The sequence below is a fragment of the Myotis brandtii genome, unplaced genomic scaffold, assembly GCF_000412655.1.
Source record: "Myotis brandtii unplaced genomic scaffold, ASM41265v1 scaffold1289, whole genome shotgun sequence".
NCBI classification, from domain to species: domain Eukaryota; kingdom Metazoa; phylum Chordata; class Mammalia; order Chiroptera; family Vespertilionidae; genus Myotis; species Myotis brandtii.
In genome coordinates this window covers 118204-131316 of record NW_005354543.1, presented here as the reverse complement: position 1 = coordinate 131316, position 13113 = coordinate 118204, and the positions used below count along the sequence as shown (strand labels likewise).

General features: G+C 42.2%; 1 protein-coding gene across 1 annotated transcript in view; it reads right to left on the bottom strand.

Annotated features, from left to right (window-relative positions):
- The window catches only part of LOC102248581 (zinc finger protein 420), a 102153-nt gene that overhangs the window by 34315 nt on the left and 54725 nt on the right, over window positions 1-13113 (bottom strand). Inside the window, 1 exon segment of the mRNA XM_014534320.1 lies at window positions 4784-4910. Within this exon segment, the coding sequence (XP_014389806.1) occupies window positions 4784-4910 (127 nt within the window).

Below are 13113 nucleotides of genomic sequence, written 5' to 3'. Positions count from 1 at the left end.
GTAATATGCTAATTAGACCAGACATCTTCCGGATGTCCTTCTGGACAAAATCACGGTGGCGGGGGCTGAGGCACAGGAGGTAAGGGGTGAAAAGGCTGGCAGGGGAGAGCAGTTAGCAGGCTGGCAGGGGGGGCAGTTAGGGGCAATCAGGCTGGCAGGGGAGGGCAGTTAGGGGCTATCAGGTTGGCAGGCCACAGTTAGGTGCATCAGGCTGGCAGGCTGAGTGGTTAGGGGCAATCAGGCAGGCAGGCAGGTGAGCAGTAAAGAGCCAGCGGTCCCAGATTGTGAGAGGGATCCTGGATTGAAGAGGGTGCAAGGTGCAGACCGGGCTCAGGGACCACCCCCCCATGCACGAATTTCGTATGCTGGGCCCCTAGTATATAATTACTTTCTCAAAACAGGGTATATAAAACCAATCAATGAAGTTAGCTGTGTCCCTGTAGAGGAACAGAAATTAATATAGAATAACAAATTAAATATGTATTTACATGATTACCAGCATAATGGAAAATAAAATATTAACAGTTTACTTCTTAAGAAGGTGCATGACTTGTATGCTGTAAAGTATAAAATACTACTGGCTGCTCTCTGCAGTATCAGTGGTTAGAGCATGGGGCCACCCAGCAAATGGCTGCAGATTCGATCTCAACCCCGTTTGGGATGTGGGAGGAAGCCAAACAAACGATGTCTCTCTCTCACATCGATATTTTATTCTCTCTCTCTGTTTCTACCCCTCCCTCCCTCTCACACTACCTAAAACTCAATGGAAAAAAAACCCATAGGGTGAGGATTAACAAAAAAAACATATACACAGACATTGATGGCTGTAATCAAATAACAAGAGTAAGTTGGAAAACACATTCCATGATCCTACTTTGCAATGCTAACAATATCAGCTGTTATTAGTACCCAAAGTGACCTAAACATTCAAAGCAATCCCTATCAAAGTCCCAGTGACACTTTTGGTGGAAATAGAAAATCTCTCTACAATTCATGTGAATGTCACAGGGCTCAATGTAACCAAGTCAATAGTGAAAAGAATGTATGAAATTAAAGGCTTTAGGCTTCTTGATTTTAAAACATACTTCAAAGCTTCTGTTATCAAAAACTATAATACAGGACTAGCCAGTTTGGCTCAGTGGATAGAGCGCCGACCTGTGAACTAAAAGGTCCCAGGTTTGATTCCTGTCAAGGGCACATGCCCGGGTTGTGGGCTTAATTACAAGTAGGGGACATGTAGAAGGCAGCCTATCAATAATTCTCTCTCTTGATTGATGTTTCTATCTCTCCCTTCCTCTCTGATATCAATAATAAAAAAAAAAATTATAAGCCAAAAATAAAAAACCTGTAATACAGACATTATGTGAAATAATAAAGCAAGGTAGAATAAAAGGCCTACATAGAAATCCTCCTGAATAGGGACTAAAGATCTTCAACACGGTGCCTATACCACCAGATAAGAAAAGGATATTCTCGCCTTTCCCAAGTAGCTCAGTTGTTTACAGTGTGGTCCTGATACCAAATCATTGCAGCTTTGATTTGTGCTCAGGGGACATTAAGAAGTAACCAATGAATGCATAAATAAGTGGGGAAATAAATGTATGTCTCTCTCTCTCCCACCCCCCCCCATTGCTATCTTTCTCTAAAATCAATAAAATTAAGTATAAAGTAGTGCTGGTTGTAATTAAATAAGAACTCAATAAATGAACTACACATGCAATGACCTTAAATTGGAATGCTAACAGTATAAGCTATCACGAGTACCCAAGGTTGACATAAACATTCAAAGCAGTCACTATTCACGTCCCAATGACACTTTTCACAAAATTAGCAAACCTCATCCTAAAATTGGTATGAAATGACACAGGACACCAAGGAACCAAAACATGGGAGAGACAGTATAAACTTAAAGGCAATGTACTTTCTGATTTAAAAAAATATTTCAAAACTGGTGTTATCCAAAAGTATCATCTACACATTAAGACACGGGTAAATAAAGGAGCATGGTAGGCCCTGGCCAGTGTGGCTCAGGGTTAGAGCATCATCCTGTGCACTTAAGGGTTGCGGGTTCAATTCCCCTTAAAGGGCACATACCTAAGTTGCAAATTCCCACCCCACCTGGGTTGAGGCGTGAGCAGCAGGGGGCAGTCAAAGTGTCTCTCTCACATCGATGTTACCCTCTCTCTCTACCCTCCTTCCTCCCACCATTCCACTCTCTCTGAAAAGCAATGGAAAAAATGTGCTCATGTGAGGATTAACAACTATGAAAAAGAAGCACTGTAGGATAAAAGCCTACTTACAACTTCTCACGCATGAGATAAAATAATCTTCTACAAGCGTGCCTATACCACAAAAGAAGTAAAGCATATTTTCACATATACGAATAGTGTTGAGATACTTAGATGTGTACAGGTAAAACAATGAGTGAAGCCCTGACTGGTCTGGCTCAATGGATAGAGCATCGACCTGCAGACTGAAGGGTCCCAGGTTTGATTCCAGTCAGGGGCATGTACCTTGGTTGCGGGCACATCCCCAGTAGGGGATGTGCAGGAGGCAGCTGATCGATGTTTCTAACTCTCTATCCCTCTATCTTCCTCTCTGTAAAAAATCAATAAAAATATATTTTACAAAAAAGAATGAGTGAAGTTCGACTGTTATTAAACACCATATACAAATATTAACCCAAAATAGATAAAAGATTGAAAAATAAAGCTAATAATAACTCAATATATTAAAAGAAGAGGTATACTAAAGTTTTAGTTTTTATTTTTAAATATATTTTATTGATTTCAGAGAAGAAGGGAGAAGGAGAGAGAGAGAGAGAAACATTAAGAGATTCATTGATTGGCTGCTTCCAGCATGGCCCCTACTGGAGATGGAGCTTGCAACCTGCTCATATGCCCTCCATCAAAATTGAACCCAGGACCCTTCAGTCCACATGGTGACACTCTATCCACTGAGCCAATCCAGCTAGGTCATAAAGAAAACTTTGTATAATATTTGATTTTTTATTATAGCACTAAAAGGAAAGGTAAACAAAACATAATAGTCAAAAGGCATTAAACCCCATACAAAAATAACTTCATATTAAAGCAAATTGTCAGTGCATTCAAAATACAAGCAGTAAAATGGGAAAAAAGGCCTCCAAAGCATATTATCAGATAAGCAGTTAATATCTATAATATATACAGACCTTTTACAAGTCAACATGAAAAAAGAATTTTAAAATGTCTAAAGCTATATGGTTAACTAATCTGTAAGATAGAAGGCAAGAACACACAATAGGTAAAGACAGATTCTTCACCAAGTAGTGCAACAAAAACAGAACAGATACATGCAAAAATAATGAAACTAGATCCCGTTCATAGGCCATGAATCAAAATGAACTCAGCATGAATTAACAACTAAAATAGAAGACCTGAAGCATTTAAAACATTGGAAGAAAGCATAGTATGAACTTTACCATCACTCTGAAAAATACTGGTTTGGGTGTATCTTTTCAGGCATAACAAAAAAGCTAAAAAATAAAGAAATGAGACTACAAGAGAATAAGTTTGGCATACCAAAGAAATCACCGAGTAACAACAACAAAAGTCCAGCAACGTTACATCCTCAAAAGCTAAAGATCCAAAATTTATAAGGAACTCACACAACTTAATACCAAGAAGACAATATGATTGAAAAATGGGCAGAGGACCTTAATAGACATTTCCCAAACAGGACATAAATATGCCCAATAGACATATTAAATGATGTTCAACTCATTCATCATAAGAGAAATGTAAATGGACACCACCATGAAATACCACCAAACACCTAACAGGATGCCAATCATCCATAAATTAAAAATAAAAATTATTACCAAAGAAGTGGAGAAATGGGAACATTGATGCACTGTTAGCAAGATTATAAACACACTAGTGCAGCCACTAACAAAACATGATGGAGTATTTTCCAATATTTACAAAAGGTACCCAGTAAACATAGTGATTCCATATCTGGCAATTTATGCAGAGAACACATATCGTCGGGGCACATACAAAAAATCAATTAATGCCCAGCTGAAGTTTCTATCTCTCTCTAAATCTCCCTTCCTCCCTGAATTCAACAAAATCTTAAAAAATCAAAAAATAAAAGAAAATGGAGTGTGAATTTTGATAGAGGCTTTCCCATTTCCAATCCAGGTTGTCCTCTGGACAGAAGACATGGTAGAATATTGGAATATTCTAGAAAATGATTTTCTAAAATATTATTTTCTGATAGTACATTAATTAGTGTAGACGACATGTAACGTGTGCAAACACTGAGTTCCTAATTCACATAAATCACAAAGCCTTTCTTTTCTATTCCAAGGACCTCAATTTGTTCCTTTTAAAATATATATATAGCCCTAGCTGGTTTGGCTCACTGGATAGAGCGTCAGCCTGCGGACTGAAGGGTCCCAGGTTCAATCCCGGTCAAGGGCATGTACCTTGGTTGCAGGCTCATCCCCAGTAGGGGGTGTGCAGGAGGCAGCTGATCAATGCTTCTCTCTCATCTCCTGCATGCCCCCTAATGGGGAGTGAGCCAGTAACCCTGGCATTGGCCCTTGACAAGAATCAAACCTGGGACCTTTCAGTCTGCAGACCAGTGCTCTTTCCACTCAGCCAAACCAGCTAGGGCCCAATTTGTTCCTTGAGAGCAAGAATCTAACACAGAAAGAAGTCCCTTAGAGATGTTAAAATAATAAAGGAAACGAAACGCTTCAGGTGGAGTAGGAACTCAGGAAGGAAGTCATCCTCACCCAGGGAGGCCAGGTTGCTGTAATTCTCCAACATCACATCCAGGTACAATTTCTGCTGTAATGGGTCCAGGCATTCCCACTCCTCCTGAGAGAAATCTATGGCCACATCCCTGAAGGTCAACGGTTCCTGAAAGAAAAGACACATTACCAAGAGGTCACCAGAAGAGTTTATAATGTCACCCAACATGAAAACAGTGCCAGGAGAAGAGGTTTGGACCTAAGGGAGTATCCTGAATCATCAATATCACTTTGCTCTATAACATTCTCTGATGCAATTTCGAACACTGACAAATGAGGATGACACATGTCCACAAATCCACGGTACAGATTTTACTTTACAGGAAAATAAACTTTAAAATTAAGGCATAGCCCTAGGCAGTTTGGCTCAATGGATACAGTGTCCGACTATGCACTGAGGAGTCGAGGTTTCAATTCCGGCCAAGGGCACATGCCTGGATTGCGGGCTCCTTCCCCAGTATGGGATGTGCTGAAGGGAGCTGACCAATGATTCCCTCTCATCACTGATGTTTCTCTTTCTCTCTCTCTCTCCCTTATTCTAAAAAAATCAATAAAAATATATTTTAAAAAGGTAAAAAAATAAGGTATGGACACAGGCAATATGGATTTCTGAGTACTGTGTTTGCATCGTTAAGGATCAGTAGTGTATACTTTTCAGCTGGAAATGTCACGCTGGCTTGGAAGTATATGGACTTCTTCTCAAGTGTGAAGCAGACCACAACTAAATGAACTTTTGGAAAGACACAGATTCTGATCCAGGTTCTGAGATGGGGACTGTGTTTCCACGTGTCACAAGCTCACTTTTTACCTGTGATGCCAATGTTTCCGCATCATGTGCCATACTTGTGAATACACAGAAAAAGAAAACACAAGAAAAAATTCACATAGAACTTTGAACTAAAAGGGTTTGTTAATGAAATTCAGTTCTCATGGAATAGGACACATAGGAACTACAATACTAGTTGGAAATTTACTCTGAGTAATCTTAGAACAAGAATATTCTGCCCGGTCCAGCAGGTGTTGCTCAGTGGTTGAGCGCTGCCCCATGCACCAAGAGGTCACTGGTTTGATTCCCGGTCTGGACACACGACCAGTTTGTGGGCTCAATTCCCAGTGTGGGGTGTACAGGAGGCAGCCAATCAACGATTCTCTCTCATCATTGATATTTCTATCTCTACCTCTCCATCTCTGAAATAAAAACATACTTGAGAAAAAAAGAAAAAATAGCTGAAATAATGTTACCAATTTAGGCACAGAGACACACATTTTACAACTATGAAATCAAGATGGTTTAGTCATTCTGTAAATCTCATGAATCTATTTGTGTATGATCCCCTTTGTGTTTTATAAACACAATAAGGAGAGAAACATAAGGATACAAAACAAGGTAGACCCATTGTTTCCTTTTTGTGGTTGTAAATCCTCATGTGGATTTACATAGAGTTGAGTTTTCAAGAGGGGAAGGCAGGCCCTAACCGGTTTGGCTCAGTGGATAGAGCATCGGCCTGGGACTCGAGGGCCGATTCCGGTTCAGGGCATATGCCTTGGTTGCGGCTGATCGATGATTCTCGCTCATCGATGTTTCTAACTCTCTATCCCTCTCCCTTCCTCTCTGTAAAAAATCAATAAAAATATATTTAAAAAAAAAAGAGTGGAAGGCAGGGAGGTTAGAGGGAAGACAAGGACACAGAGAGAGAGAGAGAGAGACATCAATGTGAAAGTGACACAGAGACACATGGATTGGCTGCCTACCACAGGTTCCCAGCAACTACTTGCCCTGAACCAGCAATCGAACCCTCCACCACTGATCCACACCAGCCCGGGGGAACTAATGTTTCTTATCAGTACAATTCTTTCAAAATTTTTATGTATCATTAGTGGAGAGCTATTTCGTAGAAATTTACTAGTAATGAAATTAAACATGTTAATAATGTCATTCTTGGAAACTTCCTAGAAAATACAAAAAGTGATCATATAGGGTATATCCATGATGGGAGTATAGAATATAATGAAAATGTAAAGAATCAAGGCCTGATTGTTTATAGCTCCTATGAAAAAGCCAATGATCTGTAGGAAAAAAAAGTAAGTCCTTCATTTTCCAAAGCAAACGCAAACTAAGGAGAGACATTTCCAGATGTGAAGTGATGGTCTTTGCACAACTTTCATTCAATCCCTACTACACCCATCTTCCTGAGAAAGGGAGACTATCTCTATCCACTGAGCCAAACCGGTTTCGGCAGAAAGGGAGACTATTAACTCTACAGTGAGAGGAGTACCTCCGCCATGTGAACATCATGTGGACTGAACAATGGACATCAGGTGACTGAGGCACACGAAAGGTCACGTCACCACTATGACATTACTGCCAAAAATACATCAATAATGAATTATTTGGAAATAAACATATCATGTGGACTGAACAATGGACATCAGGTGACTGAGTCACACGAACGGTAATGTCACTGCTGTGACATTACTGCCAAAAATACATCAATAATGAATTATTTGGAAATGATCACAAATAAACACTAAATTTTGCAAGTGTCAATCCATGTGTACCTCTCATGTTCTGTAAGCTAATGGAATATTTACCTATTAAGTCTTTCGTACTAATCTAGTGAGCAACTCTCTTCTATTTACTATTTACTCATCTTTCAGAACTTTCTGAGCTATTTTGAGCAGTAAAATGTGCATTTTCTTTTTTTTTTTTAAATATATATTTTATTGACTTTTTACAGAGAGGAAGGGAGAGAGATAGTTAGAAACATCGATGAGAGAGAAACATCGATCAGCCGCCTCCTGCACACCCCCCACTGGGGATGTGCCGGCAACCAATGTACATGCCCATGACTGGAATCGAACCTGGGACCCCTCAGTCTGCAGGCCAACGCTCTATCCACTGAGCCAAACTGGTTACGGCAAATGTGCATTTTCTTTCTTTCTTTTTTCTTTTTTTTTTAGTCTTGAGTAGCCTCAGGCAATGGTCCACAGGTGGGATGAGAGGTTTTCCAAAAGGGTGGGGCAATTGCTTCTACCTGGAGACTAATTGTTATTCTCAGAAATGGGTCTCAGAATCTCAACAGGGTGGAGTAAGGAGTAAGGGTGAGTCAACTGTCCGCCCACCCCAGCCCCCAGGCAAAAACTGCCTGAATAGCAAAGGTCTGCCTGAGAAAGATGACCTCCTCAGCATGAAGGAACGACTTAGTACAGGCAAGCAGGGTGTCTGCCTTCTGAGTTCTAACCCCAGAGCCCCCAACGCTGACTTCTGCTCACACAGCTCTAGTCCACTCTGCCTTCCTTCTGCTGGAACCCAAGGTGAATGGCTGCATACGAAATGTTGTGCATTGGCCCTTTAAGAGGATGTCTGCATTTCAAGTTGTCTCTTCCTGGCAGACAGTAACCCTGCTGCTTTTCTTTTATTAAAATACTTTAAAAATATGTTTTTATTGATTTCAGAGAAGAAGGGCGAGGAGGAGAGAGATAGAAACATCAATGATGAGAGAGAATCATTGATCGGCTGCCTTCTGCATGTCTCCCACTGAGGACGGAGCCTACAGCCTGGGCATATGCCTTGACAGGGAATCGAACTGTGACCTCTTGGTTCATAGGTTGATGTTCAAATGTGCATTTTCTTACCCCTGATCAAGAGCTGATGCTGTAGCCACTTGAATCTAAAACTTATATTTCCCTTCTTCAAGACACAAGAGCCTCTGACCCCATCCCAATAGGGATGTTAGACATGGCTGCCTTCCCAGGTTGATTTGTCACAAAAGGGATGTTCTGAGTACTTGAAAGTCATTAATTAAAGGTAGGAATGCTTCCTGACCTTGGAGAGGCTGCATAAAATGAATGCAGAGAGCCCTGGCCAGTTTTGCTCAGTGGATAGAGCGTTGGCCTGCAGACTGAAGGGTCCCAGGTTCGATTCCGGTCAAGGACATATATTTGGTTTGCAGGCTCAATCCCCAGTGAGGGACTTGCAAGAGGCAGCCAATCAATGATTCTCTCTCATCATTGATGTTTCTATTTCTCTGTACTTTCCCTTTCTTCTCTGAAATCAATAAAAAATATATATATTTAAAAAAATGAATGCAGAGAAGACTCTGAAATAACGGAGAGAAGTATAGCACGGCCAGGGTGGCTTGGAGGTAAAGCGTAGATCTATGAACCAGGAGGGCAGGTTTCCATTCCTGGTCAGGGCACACTTCAGATTTTAGACTCGATCCCCAGTGGGCATTATGCAGCAGTCAGCTGATCAATGATTCTCTCTGCTCATTGATGTTTCTACCTCTCTCTCCTTCTCCCTCCCATTCTTAAATCAATAAAAGCATGTATTAAAAAAGAGACAGGGCCTTAGCTGGTTTGGCTCAATGGATAGAGCGTCAGCCTGCGGACTGAGGGGTCCCGGGTTTGATTCCAGTCAGGGGCACATACCTGTGTTTCGGACTCAATCCCCAGTTCGGGATGTGCAGGAGACAGCCAATCAATGATACTCTCTCATCATTGATGTTTCTATCTCTCTCTCCCTCTCCCTTCCTCTCTAAAATCAATAAAATATATTTAAAAACAAAAAAAAGAGAGACAGGGAAATATAGAAACTACTGACACTGACTATAATAAGAAAAAAGGAAAGAAATAAGGAAAGAAAAACAACCTGGAAAGGCAAGAACATCAGAAGTAGAGAAATATGGAGGAGAGGAAGGAGCCCCAGAGACAAGAAGGGGAGTTGAGAGGGAGAGGGGTCCTGGTGAACAGAAGTGTGGGCAACAAAGGGGGAGGCACTTCAGACAGAGAGACTGGTTCAAGGAGAAGAATTGAGGGATTGAGTGCAGGGACAGAAAGAGGGTTTTGGGATGACGGAGCAGAGAAAGAAACAGCACTGTGTCAGCCAGCTGTGGGTAACAGGACAGATTATAACAGGGGAAGGAGAGAGGACACAGGTGTGGGGAGGGAACAAGAACTGTATCAACAGATATTGGAGAAAAAGCAAAAATAGCCTATGACATAGGACACATCTTTTACCTGAGAAGCAGCCATTTGGTCCTGGTCCTGGTCCTGTCGGGGTCGAGTAGAGAAATATGGAGGAGAGGAAGGAGCCCCAGAGACAAGAAGGGGAGTTGAGAGGGAGAGGGGTCCTGGTGAACAGAAGTGTGGGCAACAAAGGGGGAGGCACTTCAGACAGAGAGACTGGTTCAAGGAGAAGAATTGAGGGATTGAGTGCAGGGACAGAAAGAGGGTTTTGGGATGACGGAGCAGAGAAAGAAACAGCACTGTGTCAGCCAGCTGTGGGTAACAGGACAGATTATAACAGGGGAAGGAGAGAGGACACAGGTGTGGGGAGGGAACAAGAACTGTATCAACAGATATTGGAGAAAAAGCAAAAATAGCCTATGACATAGGACACATCTTTTACCTGAGAAGCAGCCATTTGGTCCTGGTCCTGGTCCTGTCGGGGTCGGGGATGTTTCCTCAGGTGACAATATGTTGAGGAGTCACAGAATGTGCTTTCAAAGGCGTCCCCAAGCCTGTTAATCAGCTCACCTTACACTCACAGTCAGAAGGACCTGGAAAGGTACTGGTTCAAGGAGAAGAATTGAGGGATTGAGTGCAGGGTTTTGGGATGAGGGAACAGAGGGAGAAGCAGCACTGTGTCAGCCAGCTGTGGGTAACAGGACAGATTATAACAGGGGAAGGCGAGAGGACACAGGTGTGGGGAGGGAACGAGAACTATATCAACAGATATTGGAGAAAAAGCAAACATAGCCTATGACATAGGACATATCTTTTACCTGAGAAGCAGCCATTTGGTCCTGGTCCTGGTCCTGATCGGGGTCGGGATGTTTCCTCAGGTGACACTATGTTGAGGAGTCACAGAATGTACTTTCAAAGGCGTCCCCACAGCCTGTTAATCAGCTCATCTCACACTCACAGTCAGAAGGACCTGGAAAGGGGGGAAAGGTCACCCCCTCCTGTCCTTTGTCACAGGAGAGAGTCAGGAACAGTGAGCTCCTACATGGAGACCAAACCGTGAGATGTTTCATTCTATCTTCATGTGTTTGTCTTTCAAAAGATTTCCACAAACTCCTATAACAATGAGAGCATGTTCTGCTCTGCTGAACCCCAAACACAACACAACACCTTTTTGTTCCCTTGAAAAAGCCTGCCCTGGGACCTATGATATAGCATCTTTAACTAGTTCCCTCCTGGGGCCTGCGTGGCTCCCCCAGAGCTGTTTTCAGTAGCGCTAGGTACCAGACATCAGACCCAGCAGCCCTGAGACCTCTGGGTAGTGGGACGGGTTGAAGCAGGAACTTGTACACGTGCAGGTTTCCCAGGCAGATTTCCTTCCTCTTGTCCCAGGGAATTACAGAGAATAGATCTTCATGCTAAAGGCTTTGGGAAAAGTTAGCTATTGAAATATGCTCATCAAATGAGTTCACCATGAATAGATGGGCTCTGTGGGAATCAAGTTCCAGTTCAATCCAGTCCATCCTTCAATAGTTTCAGAGAATGGACAAGAGGGACTTAGGGGAACAGTTCCTTTGTGGCTCATAGACACTAAGTCCACAAATCAAAAAAAGGGAAGGAAAGAGGAGCTAAACATTAGACCAATTCACAGAACGAGACTCTGACTATTAAGATCATTGACATCCTTACTAAGTGCACACTAAGATCACCTCAAATTACTGACTAAGTACCAATGGAAGTTTCCACATATGATAAACAGTAGAAAGGATGCAGGGCTCAGAATCTGAACTACACACAATATACTTCAAACCAAAAACAATTAGGTTGTTTCTTTTTAATGTAATGACTTCTAGGTTTAAAGCTTTAAAAAGGGAGAGACTGCCTTATATTAACAAAAGAATGATAAGAGCTGCTTGTGAGATGTCAACAATGGTAATTTCAGAAGTTAACGACTATTTACATGAATTAAATATCAGAGATACAAAATGCAAATCCATGGGAGAGAAAAAAAGATCCAGTGCTTCTAATATTCCTTCATAAAACATCAGACTCAGTCATCTCTTTTCCCAGGTCACCTCCTTCTTGCATTCCCAGGAAATAACAAGGGGCCCATAGGAACAAACCAGTCTCTCCCTCTATGTGATTAAGGTTGCAAAGGGAAGCAAATAATTATAAAATTTTCATAAGCTTTATAAATTGGAGATCTGTAATTCTTATTCAAATCCATTTAAACAATTCGCGTGTTAAATTAAACATATAAGCCACAAGCCGATATATCACAACCTAACCATCCACATCCCATCAGCTCACCACTCACCCAAATCAGGGTTCCCCTCCTTCCCACTACTATGTACTTCTATCTATGGATCAGTTTCTGTCTCCCTGTTTCCTTTCTCTTCAATGTTGTCTTTTCCTATGTTTTTGGTTTTTGTTTTAATATATATTTTATTGATTTCAGAGAGGAAGGGAGAGGGAGAGATAGAAACATCAATGATGAGAGAGACTCCTTGATTGGCTGCTTCCTGCAAGCCCCCCAGTGGGGACTAAGCCTAAAAACCAGACCAGGAATGGAACTGTCACCTCCTGGTTCATAGGGCCACCTTCCACCACTGAACCACGCTGATTGGACTTTTCCTATGTTCTGCCTCCCTCTCCCCTGCTCTTTCCCCCCTTTTCTCTATTTCTGTCCCTACTCCTGCACCATGGAACTCCTGAAACCTATTTCACCTTCAGTTGTTCTTTCTCCCTGGTCTTTCTGATTGCTCCCATCTACATACACACCTGGGTCTTTCTCTTCTCACTTCTGTGTCCCCTCTGCTGCCTGTCACAGTCTGTTCTGTTACCTACAGCTGGATGAATCAGTGCTGCTTCTCCCTCTCCTCTGTCATCCCTACAATGAAAAAAAACATAAAGAAACCTCATGAAAATTCACAGCAGTTTCTGTAACCGAGAAGAATAATAAAGACAGGTTAAGCAAGTAATAAAAAAATACCTCAAATAATGTTAACATTGTATGTAGAGTCAGACACACCTATGAGAACTATCCTATCTACTATCTAATAATAGACAAACATGGTAATTGACCGTGCCTTCGCTACGCCTCCCATAGGCTAATCAGCATGATATGCAAATTAACTGCCAATAAAGATGGCAGCTAATTTGCATACTGCAGACAGGACAGGACAGCGCCATCCCGCCTGCCCTGCCGCCATCCGGGCCTGCTATCTGTGACCCGGGGTGGCGGGCGTCCCGTGTGCGACCCAACCCTAGGGTGGTCGGGAGGGGCAGCAGCGATCAGCCAGCCTGCCCGGGCGTCCCGTGTGCGACCCAACCCTAGGGTGGCCGGG